General features: G+C 35.6%; 2 protein-coding genes across 19 annotated transcripts in view; one reads left to right on the top strand and one right to left on the bottom strand.

The window, feature by feature from the left end:
* Positions 1 to 23744, top strand: part of LOC130865402 (uncharacterized) — a 119204-nt gene that overhangs the window by 53065 nt on the left and 42395 nt on the right. Inside the window, exon 26 of one of the 16 annotated variants that reach the window (XR_009056132.1) lies at positions 22122 to 22271. The exons of the other annotated variants lie outside the window; for them this stretch is intronic. The gene's annotated coding sequence lies outside the window, so the exon portion shown is untranslated. The remainder of the gene's footprint in view (positions 1 to 22121; positions 22272 to 23744) is intronic. 16 annotated transcript variants of the gene reach the window in all.
* The window catches only part of Ube3a (ubiquitin protein ligase E3A), a 91075-nt gene continuing 83809 nt past the window's right edge, over positions 16479 to 23744 (bottom strand). For all 3 annotated transcript variants that reach the window (XM_057756436.1, XM_057756438.1, XM_057756437.1), the window contains one exon: positions 16479 to 23334. In XM_057756436.1, coding sequence (XP_057612419.1) covers positions 23214 to 23334 — 121 coding nt within the window. In that variant the 3' untranslated portion in view covers positions 16479 to 23213. The remainder of the gene's footprint in view (positions 23335 to 23744) is intronic.

The raw sequence follows: 23744 nt of genomic DNA, 5'->3' as shown, positions 1-23744 counted from the left end.
ATGAAATGATCACATTTAGAGGAAAATATTTCAATAGAACCACACAGCAATCATATTAAGTGAAAATAGAGATCACTACGAAAGAAAAAAAAATGTCACATTTGCTCTTATTTAGAACTGAGATTTCACATACATGCATACAAACACACACACACACACACAAATGCCATGGAAGTAGAGGAGGGAGGTATTCAGGGAAAGGAAAAGAGGGTTTGCAACAGGAGGAAGGAGGGTCAGTAGAAGAGGGTAATGAGAAAATGGTGAATGTAGTTGGAGTAGATGATATATTTTAATGAAAATATGTGCTATTAAAGCATCTAGCTGTCTACTACATCTCTGTAGCTAATAACTATAGATAGTGTGATCTTATAGTTTGCCACACATTATTGGTTGCATCTATGATGCAAAACGCAACAGAATTAGCATCAGTATGATTTTCAGCTTACTAACTTGAAAAGCTGTTAGGACCAAATTCAGCCTTTTCAGCAAAAGTTACAATGTTTTAACTACATTTTCATAATAAAAACCTACTGACAGGATTGTGGAAACAGAATTAAAGCATTTAGCACAAGTTAACACATAGACACACTTCTTCCTTCCATATGTGATAAAGTTTAACAGTGAGAATATCTAGCCTTTGCTTTCTATTTGGGAAGTTACTAGTTCTTATTTTGATTTCTTCAATAGATAAATGTTTATTTAGATATCTATTGCTTGTGTGAGCTTTTTCAGGTCGATTGACCAAAGAATTCATCAGTTTCAGTGAGGTTATTAAATTGGACGCAGAAATGATCATTTTCATAATACTTTGCATACTTTTATTTTTTTAAAGTTAAATTGACTACAGCCTTACCAATTTTATTTATCTTTTCTAAAACCCAGCTTTTAGTTTTCTTAATTTCTTTGGTTTTACTGACTCCAGTTAATACTTTCATTAGTTTAACATTACTATCTTTTTCTGGTTTACTTTGGATTGAATTGCTTTCCTAGTTGTCTGAAGTAAAATATATATATATATATATATATATATATATATATATATATATACTAATTTTAGAACACTTTTCCATCATTGTTCTAAATTTTTAAGATTTTTTTCATGCATTATGAAATTTAGCACGTTGTATTTTCATTTACTTTAAGTACTTCTCCATTTCTTGAAACTTCTCTAGTGTTATTTACAAGCAAGTTTACTTTGGACTAGGACTGTAGCTCAGTGGAAAGAAGTATGGAAGTCACATACATTATTGCCTAGTGTATGTGAGACATAGGCTTTGAACCCCAGTACTGAAAAAAATAAGTTTTCAAATCTGAAAATGCACTTGAGACCAAATTCCAGCCCAGATTTCCTAGCTAGTACCAGATTAATAAGAGACCTATGCTTAAGACTTTAGAAATGATTATATGTTTAACATATATTTAAAATGTATTTTCATTTTTTTCTGAATATTTTTCAGAAAGGACAGAGAAGAAATTACCATAGTATTAGTTACCTTTGAGATTATATAAAGTGAGAAAAGGCCTTTGCCTTCTCAATTAATTAATCCTCAATTAACATATGTGGGGGTAGCATAGAACCCAGCCCCAGCAAATTTCACTAATTCTTTCATTTGTCATTGCATTTTATTTGAGCACATACATCAAATTTTTGGTTGCATAATTTTCTTTCTGCAATTTGCATTTAGTTATTGTTTTACAACTTTATTTCCCAAAAACTTGGTCTTCATTTTCAAGTTGATTGATATGTGCTTTGAGGAATATTTATGTTGATACCTTAAAATCCTACAGATATTCCCAACATCTGATTCATGTTAGCACTTGAAGAATATCTTCTGTTACTGAACATGCAAGTTTCTTTTTGCTATACAGAAAGATTTTTCAGTCCTGTCTAGGACATTTAGGAATCACGTGACTTTAGGTTTAATAGAATCTTTAATCAGTCCTCCTATGTAGCTGTACCTCAAGGTCACAGTGACTGCAAATTCAGCTTCCCATTTCACCAGGCCCACCACCACTCAGCAAAAATGGAGTCTGACTGATTTATTGTATGTCAGAATGGAATTTCTGCTTTCGTTAGTCCCACTGACACTTGCTCAACAAAAGCCAGGAACTTAAGCCACTTTTTTCCCCCATCCTCCCCTTCTCACTTTTCTCTCCCCATCTCCCCTTTCCCCCATCCCACCCCACCCCCCAGTTCCCAATTTTTGCCCAGCAATCTTGTCTACTTCCATTATCCAGGAGGATAACTATATGTTATTCTTCGGATTCACCTTCTTATTTAGCTTCTCTAGGATCACAAATTATAGGCTCAATGTCCTTTATTTATGGCTAAAAACCAATTATGAGTGAGTACATCCCATGTTCATCTTTTTGGGTATGGGTTACCTCACTCGTCCTATTGAGGACGTGAATTTGATTTTTCATTGTAACCTACTGGCGTAGGGGAGAAGAATCTGAGTCTTGCTTATTTTCATTTATATCAGGTGTGCCTGGAAGTTCAAATCCCCACTGGGAGCACTGACAGCAGGATGTGCTTCAAATAGGGTTAAACAAACATTGATGACTAGCCCTGTCTGACACTAATTCTTACTGCTTGTGTGTTGAGTGGGTCTCATTTTCCTCCTAAACTCCACTGATACCACTATTGTAGACAATCAGAAATCAGTTCTCCTCATGGCACCACTGGAAGGTGATGGAAGTTCAACTGCCACAACCCTGGGAAGGTAATTGATATACTATGATTGCCAATGCATTTTTCCTATTCTATGTTATCCTTTCTTATGAAACATATGCATGGAGTGGAAAGTAATGACACTGTTTTTCATGTACTAGAAATGCATTTAATATTACTTAGGTAATAAGGGAAAAAAAATAATCCCCACATAGATACTCCAAAGCAGGATGTGTCACACTGTAGAGGAACTAACAGCTAGTATAGTAAGTGACGAAAAAATAATAATGGGCTTGCAGATTTGAAAAGGAGGAAAAATATTTATTCACAGAAGACATAATTATCAATGAATAAATGCAAAGAATCTAAAAACAAAACAGCCCTGAAGTATGATTAGAAATTACATATCTTACAATCAAAGCAGTGATTTTTCTTATATCTTGCTAATTATCTTCCAGTTACTTCATTATGATTAATGCATTTTTCCCCACTACCTTACTTCCTAAAACTTTCCTTACACACCACCAAAAAGCAGAGGTCTGTTCATTCATTTGTTTCCCAGTGCACATCAGTGACATCACTTGAATGCATACAATATAATACTTACATAAAGTATCAAATGCAGAACTCTTTGCTAGTCTAGTTTTATCTGCATATAGATAGCCTTAGGATACTAGTAGAATGATTGTATCATATGTCTTCTAAGAAAAATTACCTATTGTTTCCCAAAATTAAGAAAATCATACCACATTACAGGATTGGACAGCTGGCAATAGAAAACACACTATTTCTTATCAAGAATCATGTTTACAAATGCCTATTTACTTGGACAGAAGAGAGAACAAATAGTTTCTCTTATGAAAACTGAATAGATATTCAATTTATATTTATATAGAGAAATTATATTTTTTCTTTATGAATCATAATTAGATTTGACTTTCAACCTGTCTATCTTGGGAACATTTGATCTACTGGCAAGGGGTTCCAGACGTTAGACAACACAACTTCAGTATTTACAAAGTTCTCATTTGAGAACTGTAACACACACTCACACACACAAATACACACACACCATCAAATATCACATTTTAGGAAATTTACAATTTTGTGTTATGTTGTAGTCATAGCTATACTTGCTTCATGGGGCCACATTCAGCCTACAGGCCACAGGTTGAGCATACCTAGATAGTTTAAGCCCAGTGTTGCCTTGATAGCTTTTGGTCTTGATAATCTATGCACTTTGAAGTGGTGTATAAACTGTATGATGGCTATCTGTTACTTCTCATTGTTAACTGTTGCTGTCTACATTTATGACACTAATATTGGGTGGATATTCTTACAACTGTCATATCTCCACCTGTGACCATCAGGTGAAGAATATCTCTTTCAGACAGCAGTTTTGTTTTTTTGTTTTCTTTTTCGAGACAGGATTTCTCTGTGTAATAGCTCTGGTTGTCCTGGAACTCACTCTGTATACCAGACTGGACTATAACTCACAGAGATCCACCTGACTCTGCCTCCCAAGTGCTAGGATTATATATGTGTGTCACCATGCCCAGCTGACAGCAGTTTTATTGTATTTGATTTCATTTTTTTTAAAAAGAATAATTCAACCACTATATGCCATTTGGTTGATGAATTCATTTCCATTCAAGGTAAGTTCTGATTAATAATGTTACCATTTTGTTTTATTTTTTTTCTTGGTGGTTCTGTTAAGTCATCAACTTTTACTGTCTTTATGGTAGTTAAGTAAATTAATAGTTTAATTTGTATTGTAGGTTTTGATTTTTGGTTATAATTTGAATTTTCAGGTCACATTTTAAAGGATTAAAAATGTCTATCTCTTAATGTTACTGCATTTATTAGAATAGCTTTGGCCAGTCTAGTGGCATATACATTTGATTCCAACACTTGGGAATCAAAGGCTAGTGGATCTCTGTGAGTTGGCATCAGCCTGCTTCACATGGTGAATTCTAAATCAGCTATAAATTCATAATGAGATCACATCTCAAGCAAAGAATAATATCTTTTTAATTTATTTTATTTTTTAAAAAGAAAGCAAACTGTCTTTTTTCATTTAACATACCAACCCAGTTCCCACTCCCTTCCCTCCTCCCATTCTCTTCACTTACCTCCCCCACCCACCTTCACTCCTCAGAGAGTGGGGAAGGACCAAGGTCCTCCCTACTATATCTGAGCAAGGTATCTATCCAAAGAGAATAGGTTCCCAAAAAGCCAGTACAAGCAGTAGGAACAAGCAGACCATTGGGCTGAGCTCCCAACGTCCAGCTGAAGAGTGGAAGTGAGAATATGAGCAAAAAGGTTAAGACCATGATGTGGACATTCACTGAAACAGTTTACTTGAGCTAATGGGAGCTCACCAACTACAGCCTGACAGGGAAGGAATCAGCACAGGTACAAACTAGACCCTCTGAATGTGGGTGACAGTTGTATGGTTGGGGCAGACTTCAGGGCCACTGGCAGGGACACCAGAATAATACTTTTTATTGTGATATTCATACAGAAGATATCAGCAAGCCTTTTACTTTCAGATTTATTATTTTTAACTTTTGTAGTGTTGATAATCAAATATAAGACCTTACACATTCTAGGCAAGCAATTTACCTCTGAACTCTGTATCTGGTCCCCTTTCCACTTATATTAACCTATTTTGTAGGACTAGGGGAATCAAATTCAGAGCTTTATGCATCCTAGGCAAGCACTCAACTACTAAGCCAAAGGCTCTGTCCATTTAATATTTGGCATAAGGCAGGTCACCTTTTATCTCCTTAATTTTTAGGGGTAGAAAGAGTGGTCTGGGAAATCTTTCTTTCTGAAGGACACCGCTAATATTACTGTTAGGCATTGTAGTCCTTGGTTGGCAGTATTCTCCTCCATTTAATAGTTTGAATATGGATGCATTTAGGGGTGACTGGAACATAGAAACTCTGAGCTAATTAGTGGTAATAAGTGTATGTGGAACAAGCAGGTCACTGGAGCTGTGATCTGGAGGTCTGAGCCTTGTCTTTGGCTTTTCCGAAAGCAAGGGAGGCAGGACATCATGAACCGAAAGCTCCAATACATGAGCCAATACAAATGTTTCCTCTTTTTAAACTGATCAAGTAGTCATCTCAAAAGTGTGAGGCTACAATTCTTTAGCATTTTAAATACCATCCTACTTTCTCAAGGCATGACCTTTCTGTTGAGATGTAGGCTACATTTACGAGAGGACTCTAGTATACTATTTCCACTTTCAACATCCTAACTTCTCTCTCTCTCTGTGTGTGTGTGTGTGTGTAATACAAGATTATAATTATGTCCTGCGGCATAATTTATATATTAAACCCAGAGACGTGTGAACTTCTAGTACCTGGATTATCCTTCTGGTATAGGAAGTTTTCTGTCATGAATACTAGTCTTTAGACCTTTCTCTTTATTTTATCTTGAACATACATTATTCAAACATCTGTCAATTATAAAACTTTGTGTTCTTGATTTAGCCCAGGAAATTGGGTAAGCAAAACAAATGTGCCAACTTCAAGCTCAAACATTTTCCTTTGAATAGTGTCCCATCTAATCCCACAAGCTTTTTCATTCCTTACACATTTTTCTCTTCTCTCTCTCTATATATATATTTTCAAGATAACTAATCATCTAGGTGAGATTTTTATTTTTGACCACCTTATCATTTCACAGATGTTATTTTCCGGTCCAATTTTGTTTGCAATTATTTCAATCGCGTATCCTTCCAGGCATTTATTGTTCTCCATTTTGAATTCTCAGTCATTAAGCTTAAAAGTCAGTTCAATTTGTAGTTTGGTGCTCTAGTAAATAGCTATTTTTATGACCTCCACATACTCTCTCTGGTAGTTCACACATTTCCATCTCTATGATTAGCCACTTGTTGCTTGCTTTTCTCAATCTTACAGTAATTCTGACATCACCTCTAACTCTGTAATAAAGGCTTGGCATTTGTATTCTGAAGTAGATACATATTCCAGGCTTTGCAGTCTTCCTTTGAAAATTCCCGTTCAAAGGTCCTAGACAGACGGCTGTGTCCTGTGGGCCCATATCAATATAGCCTTTAAAACACCAGGAAGTTACCTCATTAGAACACTGTGCTGACTGACACAATGCTAGACTGGAATCTTTTATTTTTAAATTTTACCAATTATGTATACAGTATTCTGCCTACATGTGTGTCTGCATACCAGAAGACAGCATCAGATCTCATTACAGATGGCTGTGAGTCACCATGTCTTTGCTGGGAATTGAACTCTAGAGGAACAGCTAGTGCTTTGAACCTCTGAGTTCTCTCTCCAGCTCACTAGGCTGGAATCTTGTATCTATTGATTCAGGTACAGATTTGAGAACTACTCAAAACTTACAAGCTACTAAGGCTTAAAAAAAGCACTAATATATACCTAAATATTATCACCACCAAGCCCCCCTGTAGTCAACCACTAGTGTAAAATATAAGCAAATGCAGATCAATTCCATGTGGCTGGCACTTCATGTTCCTGCCTGATACTGGTGAAAGTGTTAAAGCTCAAACCACAGGCATCTTCTTTCAAAGGCCACAACATTCTGCTCAATAAAAGATTCCATTATCAGGCCTGATTAGTATTGGGGTCCTTAGTAAAATCCCATGCTTATTTATCCATTTTATTCACTGTAATGACTGAATATCACACTCTATGAATATATTGTTTTGTTTATACATTAGTTGATGGGTATTTGGATTTTTCTCTACATATTGACTATTTTGAAGAGTGTTACTTTGAAAACTGGTAAAAAGCTTTTGTTTGAAGACTTCAGTTCATTCAGTGATATACATGTAAGTCAAATTATTTCATATAATAATTCTCTTTAGTTTACTGAGGAACACCAACTTCTTTCTACCATGTCAGCATAATTGTCTATTCCTATTAATAATCAATAAAAATTCTAATTTCTCCACAGATTTACCAATATTTAATTCCCCTCTTTGAAAAGAAGAGCCATCTAATGGGTATAATGAAGCATTGATTTTGATGTAGTTTGCATTTGACTAAGGAAAAGTAATGTTGGGTGCCTTTTCATGAACATGTTACTATGTGCCTGTATCCTTTAAAATCTAAACTTTAGATTTATTTTGTCCATTGTTTAACTCAACCTGCTTGGCTATAGAATTCCTACAGATTTCAGACTTTCCCAGTTTGCCTTCTGTCATTGATTTATGGCCCATTCAATTATAATCAAGAAATGTTTGTATGGCAATTTAAACTTTTATTGTGCATATGCCACCAGACTGGATTTGTGGCTTAACAAATAGATTTTCTTAGAAGATTTTTCAGGTGGAACAAAGAAAAATGTATATTCTACAATTTTTGAGCAGACTCTTGATTTTTTTAGGTGTGAGTTAATCTGTAATATTGAAGTCTTTTATTTTGTATTAGTCATATCTTTCTACTCCTTATTGAAAGTAAGACATGTCTATTAATGTAGAACTGTTTTTTTTCCTTTTTCAGTTTTCTTCATATTTACATATTTTGGAGGGCTGATATTTACAGCATTTGAAATACTGTTATGTTGCTTTAGTCAATGGATTCTTTTAATCCCCACATACTATGCTTTGTCTCTTCTAAGCATCTCACTTTTAAACAGTGTTTACCATCCTTCAAGTTTGAATATAGATCTCTTGCTCCCTGCCCTATCTCATTTTGTGTTACATTTGCATACAGAGCCTTTCCCCCATTCTTTCACTGTTGCCCTGTTTTTTAATGCTTATTTCTGTTTTTTTAATGCATTTATATTTAAAATGATCTCTGACACTTGCTTTAAATATTTTGTATTTTATGTCTCATAACTTTTCTTTGGCCTGCCATTGCTTTCAATACAGCTACTGGTGTTCAACTGTTTTTTCTTGAGGAGAGAAGGAGAGGTGGATGGGTAGTGTCACAGTTGGGTTCCTTTGTTTCCTTTTGTGTGTATTCTGCAGTATTCTTTGTGAGAACCATAGGTCATTATATACACTCTTATTAATATAATATCTTTAATTGACGGACTTCATAAGAGTTAAATGAAAACACAAATGAATTATGTAGTATAATTAAAACATTTAGGAAATTAGTAATTCAAGTTTCAACCCTTGCTTTCCTGCATAGATTCCTTGTTCTGATATTCCAAGTAGCATAGCAAAAATGAATATATTTCCTACACTATTCAAAATGACATGTGAAGAGATGAAAACAGTTAAGTTGCAGGACTAGGAACATACAATGACCAAGCCTAACTAACCAAGTGTAAATGAAACACTGCACAGGCTAAGTTCAGTTGGCTCGGTACTTAGGAGCACCACACATTACTGGAGCAATCCTTTCCCTTTAGGTTATTTTTCTTATAGCTTCTATATGATATATGTGGTACTGTGATTCAAAACCACCTGAACTACAAAGGACGTGGAATCCCTTTCAGTTTTAATTACTGATTCTCATATTTAAATTTGAACTTATGACAAATGAATTGCAAACCACAAGTCACATCTTTATGAAATGGACATATCCCATGGACTTAAATTTCTAAAATCCTACATAAAATAAAACTGGAATTACAAAGCAAAATTGCAGTAATACTGTTTTATTTTCCAATGTATTAAGCTTAATGCAGCCGGGCGGTGGTGGCGCACGCCTTTAATCCCAGCACTCGGGAGGCAGAGGCAGGCGGATCTCTGTGAGTTTGAGACCAGCCTGGTCTACAAGAGCTAGTTCCAGGACAGGCTCCAAAACCACAGAGAAACCCTGTCTCGAAAAAACCAAAAAAAAAAAAAAAAAAAGTTAAGCTTAATGCATGATCTTTATAACTTGAGTCTGAATTATTACCTTTAATGTTGACCTGATACTATTTATTTATTTAAAACTGAGTCTCACTAAGTAGTCCTTGCCATAAACACAGAAATCCTCCTGTTTCTGCCTCCCTACTGCTGAGATTAAAGAAGAGTCAACGACATCTGGATTTTAAAAAAGCAAAAACATAAATCTAGTAGTAATTAGTTCTCATAGCATTTACTTGAGAAATGTCTCAATGTTGCCTCCATTTTGCAGAAACTTCCCTGGATATAATACCTCAGTGCTACCTCTGTTTTCAATCCACTGTCACCCTCCTCTCAACTCCTATGAATCCATCTTGCTCTTTCATTTTGGTATCTAAAAATTCTATTAAGTCAGTCAATAATTTAAGTGGAAACATAAAAAATTGAGTTGATTCTCTTTCTGCCTCTGACTTTTGATGTGTGATAATGTATCTTGATATACACACAAACCCTTCAGGGTTTGTCCTAGACTATACAGAATATCACATGCATGTAAATTTATGCCTCCAAAAATTTTGCAGCTCGTCAGCCACTACTACACGAAAATTTTCTCTACTAGTCTATATTGGTTCCTTTCTGTATTAAAATCATAAGTCCTCAATTTCAAGTGCCATGTCTTCACTTGCTTCTTCGGCCAGCTCAGATTTTCTCTTGAATATTTAAAGTTGTGAGTTCATTTTTTTCAGGTACATTATTTGTTTTCTCTTTCAAAATTTGTACTTTGATATTTTATTTGCCGTATGTATGTTTACCCACTTGCTTCATTTTTGTTTTCCTTTCGCTCTTTTATAATTCCTAAGGCACTTTAGAATCTTAAGTCCAGTATCTATGCTTCTTCAGAGATGGAATCTCGCAATTTAGATCTGACTCTTCAGTTTGCTGTTTCTGTGTACTCTTAGTTTTTGTTCCAGATAAGCATTTGAAAATACAGTCATTCCCATCTTGGACAGAGAAATCTAATCAGCCTAAGTGAAACTTAGGGTCTTCTTATGTATCTTTCTGGACATGCATTTTCTCAATGGTCCTGTATAAAAAGCTATCATTAACAGACTCTTTTGTCTTTCCCAAAGTTTCTAAGGGGTCTATAGTAGCACTGCTCCTTTCCCCATCAGTTACACCACACTCCCTATGTTCTGGCTTAGTTGAGACAGAAAATATTCCTCTAAGTAGCCCTCAGAAATGTCGGTCTTTCTTAGGGAAGTTTAAGTTCATTGTAAAGATGAATTTTGCTTTCTAGAGCTCCAAAAAGGTTACTTTTTTTGATTTATGAGGGTTCTAAAGGAGACCAAGTTTTTCTCACAAATCTTGCTTTAAGGGCCTTCTGCATGTAAGGCAAGCACTATTCCACTGCAATAAATCAAAAACCCTGATTGCCCTGAGATTTGTTTTAGGGTTCATAATATGGTCTGTTTTGGCAAGTGGTCAAAATATAAATGAAAAAAATGTACATATCACTGTTATGTGAAGCATTCGATGTCATTTAAGGTAGTTAGTTAGCAATGATGTTCAAGTAACCAAGTATTCTACAGCTTCATGTTATCCCAAGAATGACTAAAACAGATACTGAAAATCTGCAACTTTAATTGTGGGTGTCTTTTTCCTAGCAGTGAGATTACATTAGATTTTGTTTCCAGAAGTCTAGGGCTAATCTTAAGTAAACAGACAGGCTTGCCTTCTGGATACATAACTCCTTAGCAACTATTCATTTATTATTTGTTTCAAATAATATTTTTCTATTAACATTGTTCCGCATTTCTTTTTGACAAGCTGTTGTCATTTTTGTCTCCATTCTCTTAAAAAAAAATTCTCTCTAAAGTTTACTTCCAATATCCTTATGCATTGTGTATAGTTAGGTCTTTTTAAAGAATCCATATGAAATTCTGTCTTTTCAATGCAGAGCTTATGCTATGGCTAAGATTATCACTGTTTGTTAGTTTCAGTTTGTCAGTCCCATTATCTACTTCCCCCTTTGTTTCTGTTTTTGTTTATATTGAACACTGCATTAGATTCCCAAGTCTTCTGTATTACCACACACTAAGTGACACAGTACATGAAAAATTCATTGTTAATTTTGGAATCTAAACAAAACACCTTTTAAAAAATTTACAGAATTAACAGGGCCTAGAATTATCTAAAAACTGTATGGGAGAATTCTTGTGTCTTGTGGGTTGATTTTTTTTTAAATAATCCATGTCATTCCTTGTCTCACAGAAGCAATTCCCCAATCTCTTGCTTCTTAATACATATTCATTTCTTCTTATGTGTGTATGCTCTCCTTATCTAGTAAGAGCCTTAGTCTAACTAAATCAGAGCTCATTCTAAAACTATCATCCCCAGTTGACTACAACTGAAAAGATGCTATTTCCATACAAGTTCCCCTTCATAGGTATTAGAACTTCAATACAACATGTTGGGGGGGGGGGGTCAACCCAGTGTTTCTATGATTCCATTTTAAATTTCTCATGTTACAAACGTGAACTATTTGATTTAGTTGGTGTTTTAGAGCATCCAGCAAACACCCTTATCAGTCTATCATTAGGTTACAACCTTTATAAAAAGTATAAAAAACTTATAGTGGTGTTTTTCTCATCTTTGATCTGTATTATTTGCACAGGTTGAATATTATGAACACTATAGTGACTTTTAAGAACTGCTATTTCTTGCAGACTTAATGTGTATGATATTTGTGTATGTGCATTCCTACTCTGCTCTTCTGGAATTGCATTCTACATCATTTCATGCTACCTCTAAGTTCTATGTCAGATTTTTTTCATCACTATTTACAGCAATGAACTAGTATAATTTTCTTCATGCTTGTCAGTTTAAGATATAAGAGACTCTCAGGTTTGTTTTCTGTATTTTCAAAAGTACTATCAAAGATAATTTTAACACAATTTCAAAGTAACAAGAAGCTACCACCTCACTAGGAAGCCTTCCAACCTTCGACCTACCTCCCTTAGGCACCCTTTTCAAGGCCAAACTCCACCAAACCTCTCTTCCTACACTGTAGCACACAGAAAGGGCAAAGCTCAGTTTGCAATGAGGCAAATGAATTGCCACTTTATGGAAGCTTATTTTGATTGAGGCAAAATTTTCTAATTTAGAAGTCACTCCTCTATAATTTCATTTCACCCATGCAAATATTTCTTCCTTCAATATCTGGCAAAGGTACAGTCAGTCTCCTTGGTAAAACAGGTGAGAGACCTACCATAGGTTAATATTTTCTTGTTTCTGTTTTGTTTGTTTTCTGAGACAGGGTAACATCTCTAGCTGTCTTGGAACTAGCCCTTATAGACCAGGCTGGCCTCGAACTCAGAGATCCACCTACCTCTGCCTCCCGAGTATTGGGATTAATGGCATGAGACACCACCACCCAGCATCACAGGTTAATATTTTTTACGCAAATGGCAAAGCACAGTGGCCATCTGGGGGTGGGGATAAATGCAGAGAGAATCCACAGGATATGAAATTCCAGAGAAATGGGGTTTGATGTCCTGCAAGAAGGGGCAGAGATGCTACAAGCATGCAAAGTTCTGAAGAGTTTGAAATAGTCTGGAAAACAGAGAACTAGGAGGGAAGGGGTCTAGGTGATTCACATTTGGCATAGAGTACCATCAGTGGGACCTACAAAGGGAAGACCAAGGCTATATGACAGTCACCAACAGAGAAATCTAACAAGTAACAAACCTGAATTCCAGAACAGCCGGAATCACATATTACTCAAAATTACTGAAAACAGATCAGCAGCGTATGTGAAGATACTCGTAGAACTAAGGGATGACATAAAAGAAAAGGTAGCCTTCATCATTGTGTTTGAAGCTGAATACAGAAGCTTGAAGAGAGGCAGAGGAAATAAATAGGACTAATGGGGTTTGAAAACATCACAGGAAAACATATTATTTTATATTTACATAAAACTATGTGGTATGTATTTTCAGCCAGTACTCAAGTGTTGTATAGAGCCATTGGCAAGAAACAAAGAAAAAAAAAAGCAAGTTTTGAGCTTGTGAGATGGCTCAGTGGGTAAAGGCTAGAGCCAAGCATAGCCACCTGAATTTGATCCCTGGGGCCTAGATGGTAGAAAGACAGAATCAATTCCAAGTTGCCCTCTAACCCTCACTTCCACTCTCGCTAGAAAAACAACAGAATAATAACTTTAAAATGTGATTTAAAAAAGAAAAAAAAAAACTTATAAAACAAACCCTTGGAGAAAATGTAGAGCCCTTAAAAAAAGAAAAAAAGAAAGGAAAGCACAGAACACCACTGAGGCCTAGAGAGTGTACACATACACATAGATCCAGCACTGCTGACTCAGATCAATGCCATCCTAAACCATGGCATTCTCATAGATCAAAGAACTAAGAATCTGGTATAGACTCAAACGCCCCTCAGAGTTCCCATGCTTTGCAAGAGTACCCTGGGGAAACATGCAAAGGAGCAGGACTACACACTCTACTATTCAGAATATAAAGGACAGGGAAAGGGCAGAAAAACAGTAATCAAAAGACTGGAAGTAATGACTTTTCTCTGTGTAATACCAATAACAAATCCTACCCTTGCCCTCAAGGCTACTACTGAACACAGTCGTCATGAGAGAAAACTTTCTTCTACAAAATCACAGCAATCACGGCAGGATGTAATAAGGAGACAGCAAACCAAAGTCATGACCAGCCTTGCCAAACTTCAAATGAACACGTCGGGGTACGGTGCTAGCCTGGACCACTATTTATTAATAATAATACTTATTAAATAATTTATTTGATAATAAATCAAGAAATTAAAAAGAAACACATTAAACCTGCTTATTTATTTTTAATTGTCTTGAAGCTGCAGCTCTCTAGGCTACCTTATTTGCAAACTTGCCTTTCAGCTTCTAGCATGGCAGGGGGTAAGACACAGGCTTCTCCTGTCTGCCAGCCTGTTTTCCCATGCTTTGGCGGGCAGTTTTAACTTTTTTTTAAATATTAACTTGTAAATCATAAAATTAGAAGAATTTTTGAATTCTCTCCTCTGTTCTATTGACTGACTGTGAACTGTGTGGTAAAATTTGTTTCTAAATTTACTCCTGCTTGTCCTTTACCCGCAGGTTAGATTCAGTTGGCTACTGCTTGCACGTGGCACCTCAATCTCAGCAGTAAACAAGGTGATTCTTGGGCCAAAAGCTGTTTTCCTACACTTTTCCTGCCCATTAGCAAGCGATAAAAATCATATCTCCACGTCTATTACGCATATGGATTCTAAATATATCTGCCATTGTTTCTGCTCCACTCTCCCTTTAGCTACCAACATATATAACTGAATATTTTTTTCTTATCCCATATATATAACTTATTTACAAATTTTTATTCCCAATTTAAATTTTGTTCTGCTTTTTATACTTTTTAAAATTTTGATCTCTATTTCTGACCACTCAATACTCACGCATCCACCAATTTCTTCTCGCTGGTTCCTCACGTCTGGTCGTGTCTTTTTTTTTGGGGGGGGGGATTGTGCATCAGCCCTTTAGGTGCCATTATGTCAGGGTCTGGTGCTAGCCCAGACCATAAATTATTTCTCTGGGCCAGACCCAAACATAAACTATCTCTCTCTGGACTGGCGTGGAGGCGCGGGAATACACAACTCACATGGCTTTATCGGGAGGGAGATTCTCAGTGGTCCCTCATGAAGTCCTGAGTTCACATCCTGAAGAATTCCCCTGCTTTATTCCCCAAACAGCCTTATATATCAAAACATAAGCCGAGGGGAAAAATATATTATTAGCATTCTGTTCCATAGGTAACCAGGTGAATGGATTTTAGTCACTTCTACCTCTTTGACCACACCTTTCTATGCCCATTTTGTCATGTCCTCAACTCTGTCACTAGCTTGAACTGACACCTCTTCTCATGCAATCTACATAATTAAAAAGCAAGGAGTAGCATATCCTGAGCTTTTGTTAGGGTAGCTACAGCCTGTCTGAAGGGCATGTGACCACTATGACTGGCTGCCATATCATAGAGAAATATGGGCCTATAAACACAATGAAAAAAAATGCTGAGAATGGGTAGCAAAGATGAAGTCAAGTTGTGACCAAGGCATTCTTGAACTTTCTATACCAAGTTTTATCTTCGGAGAAAATGAAAATTACAAGCAAAAATATATAATAAATGATCCTGGGAAACACTTTTGGCAGCAACACTTTCTTTAATCTCCATCATTGACATTCCACAGTTCTTAAATCCTCTGGATAGCTCTGATGATGAAAATTTATGTATCTGTTTAAAATCTAAAATATAGAGATTTTTCTTCATCATAGACATTTCACATTTCTTTCCATTATCCTTCAGGCTTAACAGCCACTTAGGGCACTTCTGCACTAGAAGGAATCACTGCAAAGACACTGTCTTACTTATGAAGTTGTAAGGATTCTGACAAGCGGTAGTAGAGAGTGGGGAATTGGTAACTTTCAAGTATTTACCTTCTTGGCAATCCTCCTGACACTGTTTGGCTTGGTCATTAGCTTCCAATGTTTCCTACTCCAAAGCTTCTACATTGGGTGGCACTCTGCTTCTAGGTGTGTGGCTTAGTAAGAAAGATTATTTGTGCAAGGGAATCCTTAAGTCATATAACAATGACATATAGCTTATGAGAAACACCAAGCTTGATGAGATTGCTGTTAACTGCCCTTTATTCAGCAGCCAAAAGCTACTTCTGGCAAGTCTTACCTTGGAATCCTTGCAAGAGTCATTTATCACTCTTGTGTCACCCAATATCTAAAGATCACAGATTAAGTTTCAAAGTATATTATTTCAAACACACCTTATTCTGTTTATGAGTAGTCAGAAAGTACCTGGCATATTTTGAGACCAGTATTACCCCAATAGCAAAACCATAAAACGGTAGGAAAAACTACAGACCAATATTTTTATGAATATAGATGCAAATGTGCTAAACAAAATACTAGCAAACCAAATCCAGCAGCATAGAAAATGGTTTATGTAGCATAGACAAGTGGGGTTATTCCAGGAATGCAAGGTTTGTTCAATATACAAAAAATCCATCAATGTAATACAACATATCAAGAGAATAAAGGACAAAAACTACATGACAACCTTAATAGATACAGAAGCATTTGACAAAATTCAGTAATTTTTGATAAAAACACTCAATAAAGTAGGAATAGATGGAAATTTCCTCAACTTGCAGTATCTATGAAAAACCCACAGCTAACATCATATTTAATGGTGAAAGACCTAATACTTTCCCCATAAAATCAGCAACAAGAAAAAGATGTCCACTCTTGCCACTTCTATTTATTATTATACTGGACGTGCTAGCCAGAGCACTTAGGCAGGAAAATCAAATAAAAAGAATACAGATTTGAAAGGAAGCAAAAGTATTTCTATTGACAAATGCACAATCTTGTATACAGAAAAAAAATTAAAAACAGAATCAGCTAAGAATAGCTGTAGTATACAAGGTCAACACACAAAATTCAATCCTTTCTAGATGCTAGCAACAAATAATCCAAAATAAAAAAACTGTTTGTAATAGCATCAAGAAGAATACCTTTGAAAAAACATCTAATGTAATAAATTCAAGATGTATACACTAAAATCTATAAAATAGCATTGAAAGAAATTATAGACCTAAATAAATGGAGACACTCCATGTTTATGGATTAGAAAATTTAATACTGTTAAAATACCAACATACTTCAATCTGATGTATTGAATCAACACAAAAACTATCAAAATCACAGGTGCTTGTTACGCAGAAATTAAAAAAAACTGATCCTAAAATCCATGTGAGATGCAAGGGACCCAGAACAGGTAAAATGATCTTGAAGTAGAACAAAATTGGTGGACGCACACATCCTAAATTCAAAACCTACTACAGAGTTACAATTAAGACAATGTGGTACTGGCTTAAGAACACATAGAACAATGGATTAAAGTCAAGGAGTCCATTTTTACACTCACTTGTGTATGTGTGTCAGGGAATTTGTTTTGTCACAAGGATGTCAAGCCTATTCATAAAGTGATAATTATTAGTCTATGTAACAATTATTTGTTCTACTTGATATTCACATATTAAAGAATGAAACTGGATCCCTACAATGCATCACATGCAAAAATGGATCAAAGACCTAAATTTAAGAACTAAAATCATAAGATATTTACAGGACATAAGAGAAATGAAAACTTGTACACAAAGTGTTCATAGTTGTAGTATTCATAATATGCAAAAAGCAGAAACAATACAATATCCACAACCAAATCGATAAGCAAAAAAATACATTATATCAACACAATGACAATATTCGGTCACGAAAGAAAACAGTACCGATACATGCTACAAGAATGTACTTTGAACTCATATCTTTAGGGGCGGTTGGGGAACAGACAAAAAAGGCCACATATCATGACTCCATTAACATGAAATGTCCAAAACAAATTCATAGGCATATGTAGATGAGTAGTTGCCAGGGAATGGGTGTTAAGAACAGGCAGTCACACCTAATGGGTACGGAAAACTTTTTACAGTGATGAAAATGCTCTGGAATTATATATAAGGACAACTTCACAACTCTGTGAATATACTATAACCACAAATTTTACACTTTTTAAAGGGGTGAATTTATATTATGTGAATTTTATCTCAAACAAAGTTGAGTGAAAGCAAATCTCTTCCATTTAAAGGTGGATGAGATAAGGTCAACTCTTCCAAAATAAATCTTTATTACAGACAATTCCAATCTCTTGATGTTTTTTAGTTAACAAGCAACTGTTGGGATAACTCCTCTCAGGATGTCTTCCAAGATGTTATCTAGCATCTGTATGGTAATTTCATTAAAACCACACAGTAAGGTAGGATTGGGTAAAATCCAAGTCAAGGGAATGACAGGATCAAAACTAAACTCTGGAGTCATTTGAATGACAATCTCAACCCCTCTGTACTATTTTTCATACACCTTCCACATCATTTTCTACAGATTTCTGAAGAATGAAAAATAATTAGGATAATGACCCTAGGTCCCATGCATATCAGCCTAAGAATCTTAATTTGATGATTTCTTTTTTTTTATTAGGTGGTCATATGGATGACCATAGATTAGTCATTCTTTTTCCTGGCTATAGGACTTTTGGTAAGGTGTATAATCTCTCAAGGTACAGTTACTGACTCATTTTGTGAAATGAAGGAGCATGTGCACAGGTACTCAGCAGTCACTGAAAGTTCTCACCAGAATTTATAGGAATTTGACTTACAAAGTATAAGAAAATGTTAAACATAACTCCCATTTACATAGAACAGCATCTGGAGGATTCCTCTGTGAAAATCTGAGGGACAATGACTTAAGGTGCCAGCTGCCATCAGTGCTGGAATAAAGGGAAGTTTGTGGGACAGCATAAATAAGGTGGTTACTGATTGCTAGAGTACAACAGAAGGTAGAAAGTAGAGAGTCACAAAAACTCTTGCTTTCCAACTCTCTGACTTCCTTTTCCATAGGCTAATATGATTCAGTGAGTCCAGAATAGATCTATTTTCTATGGTGACCAACAGAGTATGAGGAGAGAAGAAAAGCAGCAAGTGTAAGTTGTTATTAGTATTATTGTACTCTGGTGGTCCTGGGAAGGGTAGAGAGAGTAAAGATAGTCTTAAAACAAGCAACTAAAGGACTGAACATCACAAACAGCAGCCTCAGAAAAACACTTCTTTCTGAAAACAGGTTTAAGTTTCAACATAACCACCTACTGATCTTTCTATAGATCCTTCTGTCTCTTCTGTACCTACTGCCTAAAAGACAGATCATTACAGGCCAATTTCCACCATGACTTTTTATTTAGACTCCACGCAAGACAAAAAATGTTAAAAAGAAAAATAGAAAGGTTCAAAAATCAAACCTAACCCATAAGAGAACAGTAGTCACTTCTGAAAGTCTCAACTGTTCCAGTAAATGTGATCCACCAGGCTGTGTACTATGGGTATGCAGGCATACTGTGGGAACAGAAGTCTTTATGAACATGATACTTTGAATATTCAACTTGAAGAATATGTGAGTTGTACAAAGTCTAAGTAACAATGCTAAGTAGGGATGTGGAGGGGTGTTGGTGAAGTCTGCACTAGGAAATTACACAGAAATCCCTCTGTATGGGGCAAGACTTATCCAAAAGGGAAGTTATTACATGAAATAAGAAAAACTGCTTTAGGAGAATGAAAAGAATTAGAAGTAATTAAGGGTCAGGGAAGATAACCTGCACCAAGGGATTAGGGCCTGAAATAAAGTAAAACTGAACAGAATAGGTTTGAGAGAAAAGGGCTGATAACTTGCAACAACTTTAGGGATGAGAGATGTCAGTAACTGCATTAAAGGTGAGACATAATAAATGTAATGTATTATTCTTATATGTATGATAAACTGTGGGGGGGGGCAGCAAAAGTCATAGCACATGTGAAAAGGTCAGGATAATGCTATGGAGTTCCTCTTTCCTTCCATGTGTATGTGGGGTCTGGGGAGACTATTCAGGTCATCAAATTTTGTGTGGAAAACTTTGCCCACTAAGCCATTTCAACAGTCCCCACAAGCAAAAAATAATGGCTAGGAAATCCAAGAGTAAAATTTTGTTTTTATAGGTACTGTACTGACTTTGAGATACCATGAAGACATCTTGGAAATAGAGGTCTGATAAGATAAGCTGCTAGAGAAGAATTCTGGGGAATTACTGAGGTTGACCAAAAAGTTTAAACAAGTACTTATAGGTACAATCAGAAGAGTATCCACACACAGTGTAGATGAGTTGGGATGGAAAAATGAGCTGTTCAGGAAGTAGTAGCCCAATGCTGCAGTGATATCAAGGATTAAAAACAAGACTTCTCCATATGGAAAATAGGAGATTACTAGTATTGTTGCAAAGTACATTCAAAGCACACTTTCAGTGAGATATTACTGGATTAAGAGCCTTCACAAAGTGAAATGTAGTACATATGTGTAACTAAAACTTCTTGTAACTGTTAGCAAAGTCAATTTACTGATTTGAATGTAATAAAAAAAAGGTGGGGGGGGGGCCTCTATCTAAACACCTTCCCCACCAAATACCAGGGATTGTTTTCTAGTCCTGACATGGAATAAGAGGAGAAAAGATAAGAGAAGCAACAAGTGACAGTTGCTATTATTATTATTATTATTTTACTCTGGTGGTCCTGGGAAGAGGAGGAAGGGTAAAGATACAGAGTAGCCTCAGAAAAACACTTTCTCCAGTAGGTTGTGTGAATTCTTGAGAAAAAATTCCTGAAGTCAGGTTTAAGTTTCAGCATAGCCACCTTATAGAAACAGTGATGCTGCCTAGTCATAAAGCATGTGCCACATGATACCATGAACGTGCTCTCCGGAGCCTCATTTATAGGTTTCTTCTGACATATACCTTCCTACACAGGGATGTATCTCCAAATAAAGCTAAGGTAACTGTAACTGGACTTGTTCACACAATTAACTATAGACCACAATATATACAATCAGACACTCAATTAATTTGCTGCAGCTGCCAAGTCTCCAGAAAAGTTTTGCTGCAGGCTGTGCTTTTATGCTGTAACTTTGAAACGTCTGACAACACTAAAAGGTATTTTTTTTTTACTCGTAAGATACTGTTCCTTGCCAGTCTAAGAAAGCAATAAGGAAAAGGTAGCCATAATAACATGGTAACATGCTGAGAAAAACTAATTAAGAAGCAAATGAGTTTATTCTATCCTCTTAAAACTCTTTTAGGTTTTTTCCCACTTTCTATTAAATATATTGATGTTACATTTGTCTGATAATCTATATTATCACTTGAAACTTTCACACAAGTATAGTATCACAACTACTTCAATACTGTAGTGATAATAAAACTTGAGAACTGAAGAACACACATTTCTTCACAAATTTATTTTATAAAATGTACCCACTTAATTTGTCTTCTTAGCAATTTCATAATACATAAGAAGCAAAGTGGATGAGAGGCCCTTTAAGATGACTAGAGTCACATTTAGGGGTCCTATTGTCAAGGTAGCATACATACCACAACAGTGTTCTAAAGGCTAGCCCAGGATAAACCCACATTAAAATATCACAATTGGAAAGCACTGTGTTCTTTTTTCTTCCCCATTAAGGTATAGTTTGTTTTTTTAAGCCACTGTTTTATTTAGCATTACAGTAAATAATACTTCTGTTTCAATTACTACAACAATGAAAAAAATCCTGAAAGACATCCTTTCCCCACTTTCAATGATTTGAAAGCTACATTTTCCTCTGCTAATTTTAAAATATAAGGTTGATTTTGTACTAACTTTTAAAATAATCAAGGCACAAGCTCAACAAATTAGCTGTAGCTTGTAGTAAAATGATATACCAGTATGTCTCTCCTTAGTTAAAAATACATAATTCTTTTATTTCATTATGCAACAAGAGAAATTAACATCACAGACACAGAAGACTACGAATGGGAAACTACATTAAATATCCAGTAATTTGAGCCTATTTGTACTTTTCTATAGCACATGAAATATTTAACACTTTTGAAGTAAAATTTAATTTGGGGGATATACAATGTAATTCTCAGGAGTTATAGTTCCATTCATTTGCAGGCCTGCTTATTGTGTGACTAAGGAACACAAGGCACAGTAGCCATCCTTTCTGTTATGCTGCAACACTGATCGAGTGCCTTGGAAAATAGCTGATTAAACAAGATGATGGCAACACAAGGGGAGACTTTGGATTGTCTATTTAAAATCTAGGTAATGATAAAGATTCATTTTAAGTGCACTTTTACATGCTTGTTTATACAACAAACTTGCTAATTTTGTTGCAATAGGCTTGACTACCCTATCATTTGGCCAAATGCACTTTCCCCAGTAAACTTAAAACAACAAAAACAAAACAAACAAAAAAACCCTGTCCTTTCACATACTAAGAGGACTGGCTACTGGAACCATTCACTGCAGACACATGAAGACAACACACTGTGGCATGAGTTGTTTAATTTGCTGTGCTGTTACTAAAGTCAAGTTCTGAGGGCTGTGGTTCAAACATTCCAAGTTCTCCCTTCCATCTTTATTGATTCTCACATGTTGTACAGAAAACTCTTTGGGGGCTAGAACAGCAGTACTTGCACCACACTGTTTCCAAGACTTCAAGTTTCAAAAGCAAATTGATAGGAGCGGGGGAAAAGAAGAAGGTCCTGATTTGAGTTAGATACAGGGACAAAAAAAAAAAAAAAAAATCAAAAAAAAAAACCCACATACTTGAAGATTACACATGGTCTACAAATGGTGGCAATGTTTTCCTTGTGAGAGTAGTTTCATTGGTATATATATTTTAAATACTCAAAAGGCTCAACCTCAAGCAGTAATAAACACAAGCGAAAGTGATTTCACCCTTAAAATAAATATTCAGAAAAACCTCTCTGTACATACAAGTGAAAGAATATGTAACACTTTCACGCAAAAAATAATTATAATAATAATAAAGGATTTGTTCATATATGTAGCTGAAATCTGCTGTTCCAGCCCACAATGTCCCCAATGAAGAAGGGAGGCACAGACATGGATGACTACTGTGGTTCACTGTCTTACAGCCTTTCTGTACTGGGACACTATCACCACCAAATTATCCCTCTTATTATATTCACTAAGTTTTGTAACGTTTTTCGTTTTTTTTCTTTTTTGTTTTTGTTTTGTTTACAGCATGCCAAATCCTTTGGCATATGTGATGGCCTTCAACAATCTCTCTTTAAGTTTTTCTTTGCTTGAATATTCCGGAAGTAAAAGGACATTAAAGCAAGTATGAGATGTAGGTAACCTAAATAGAAAGAGAAAAACAGGAATCATAAGTCATAAGAAATATGTTCAGTGATAACCGCTCCTATCAGATGCTTATGCAGTTAAGATGGTTTGTTATGAGAAGCTACAGATGAAATCATAAGCATGGTGCTGCTGCGCCACAAAGATGAGCAGGTCTGTATCCAATGAAATGACACTAATATGAAGGCGAGGTTCTATTCTACATCATGCTTTTAGAAAATTAAGCTTTGTGGTTCACTTGAATATTCACACAACAAACATACCAAGGTATCACTAAACCTACTGAAAGTAGAAATCACTAAATAACTTAAGCTAAAATTAAAAATTATTCAAACCTAGTATTAAAGATTTCAGAGTCTGTGCTCTTTAATATTCATTAGAAATACAGTTGGCAAAATGACAATGAAC

Source organism: Chionomys nivalis, chromosome 23 (genome assembly GCF_950005125.1).
Source record: "Chionomys nivalis chromosome 23, mChiNiv1.1, whole genome shotgun sequence".
Lineage (NCBI taxonomy): Eukaryota > Metazoa > Chordata > Mammalia > Rodentia > Cricetidae > Chionomys > Chionomys nivalis.
This window is presented reverse-complemented; position numbering and strand designations above follow the sequence as displayed.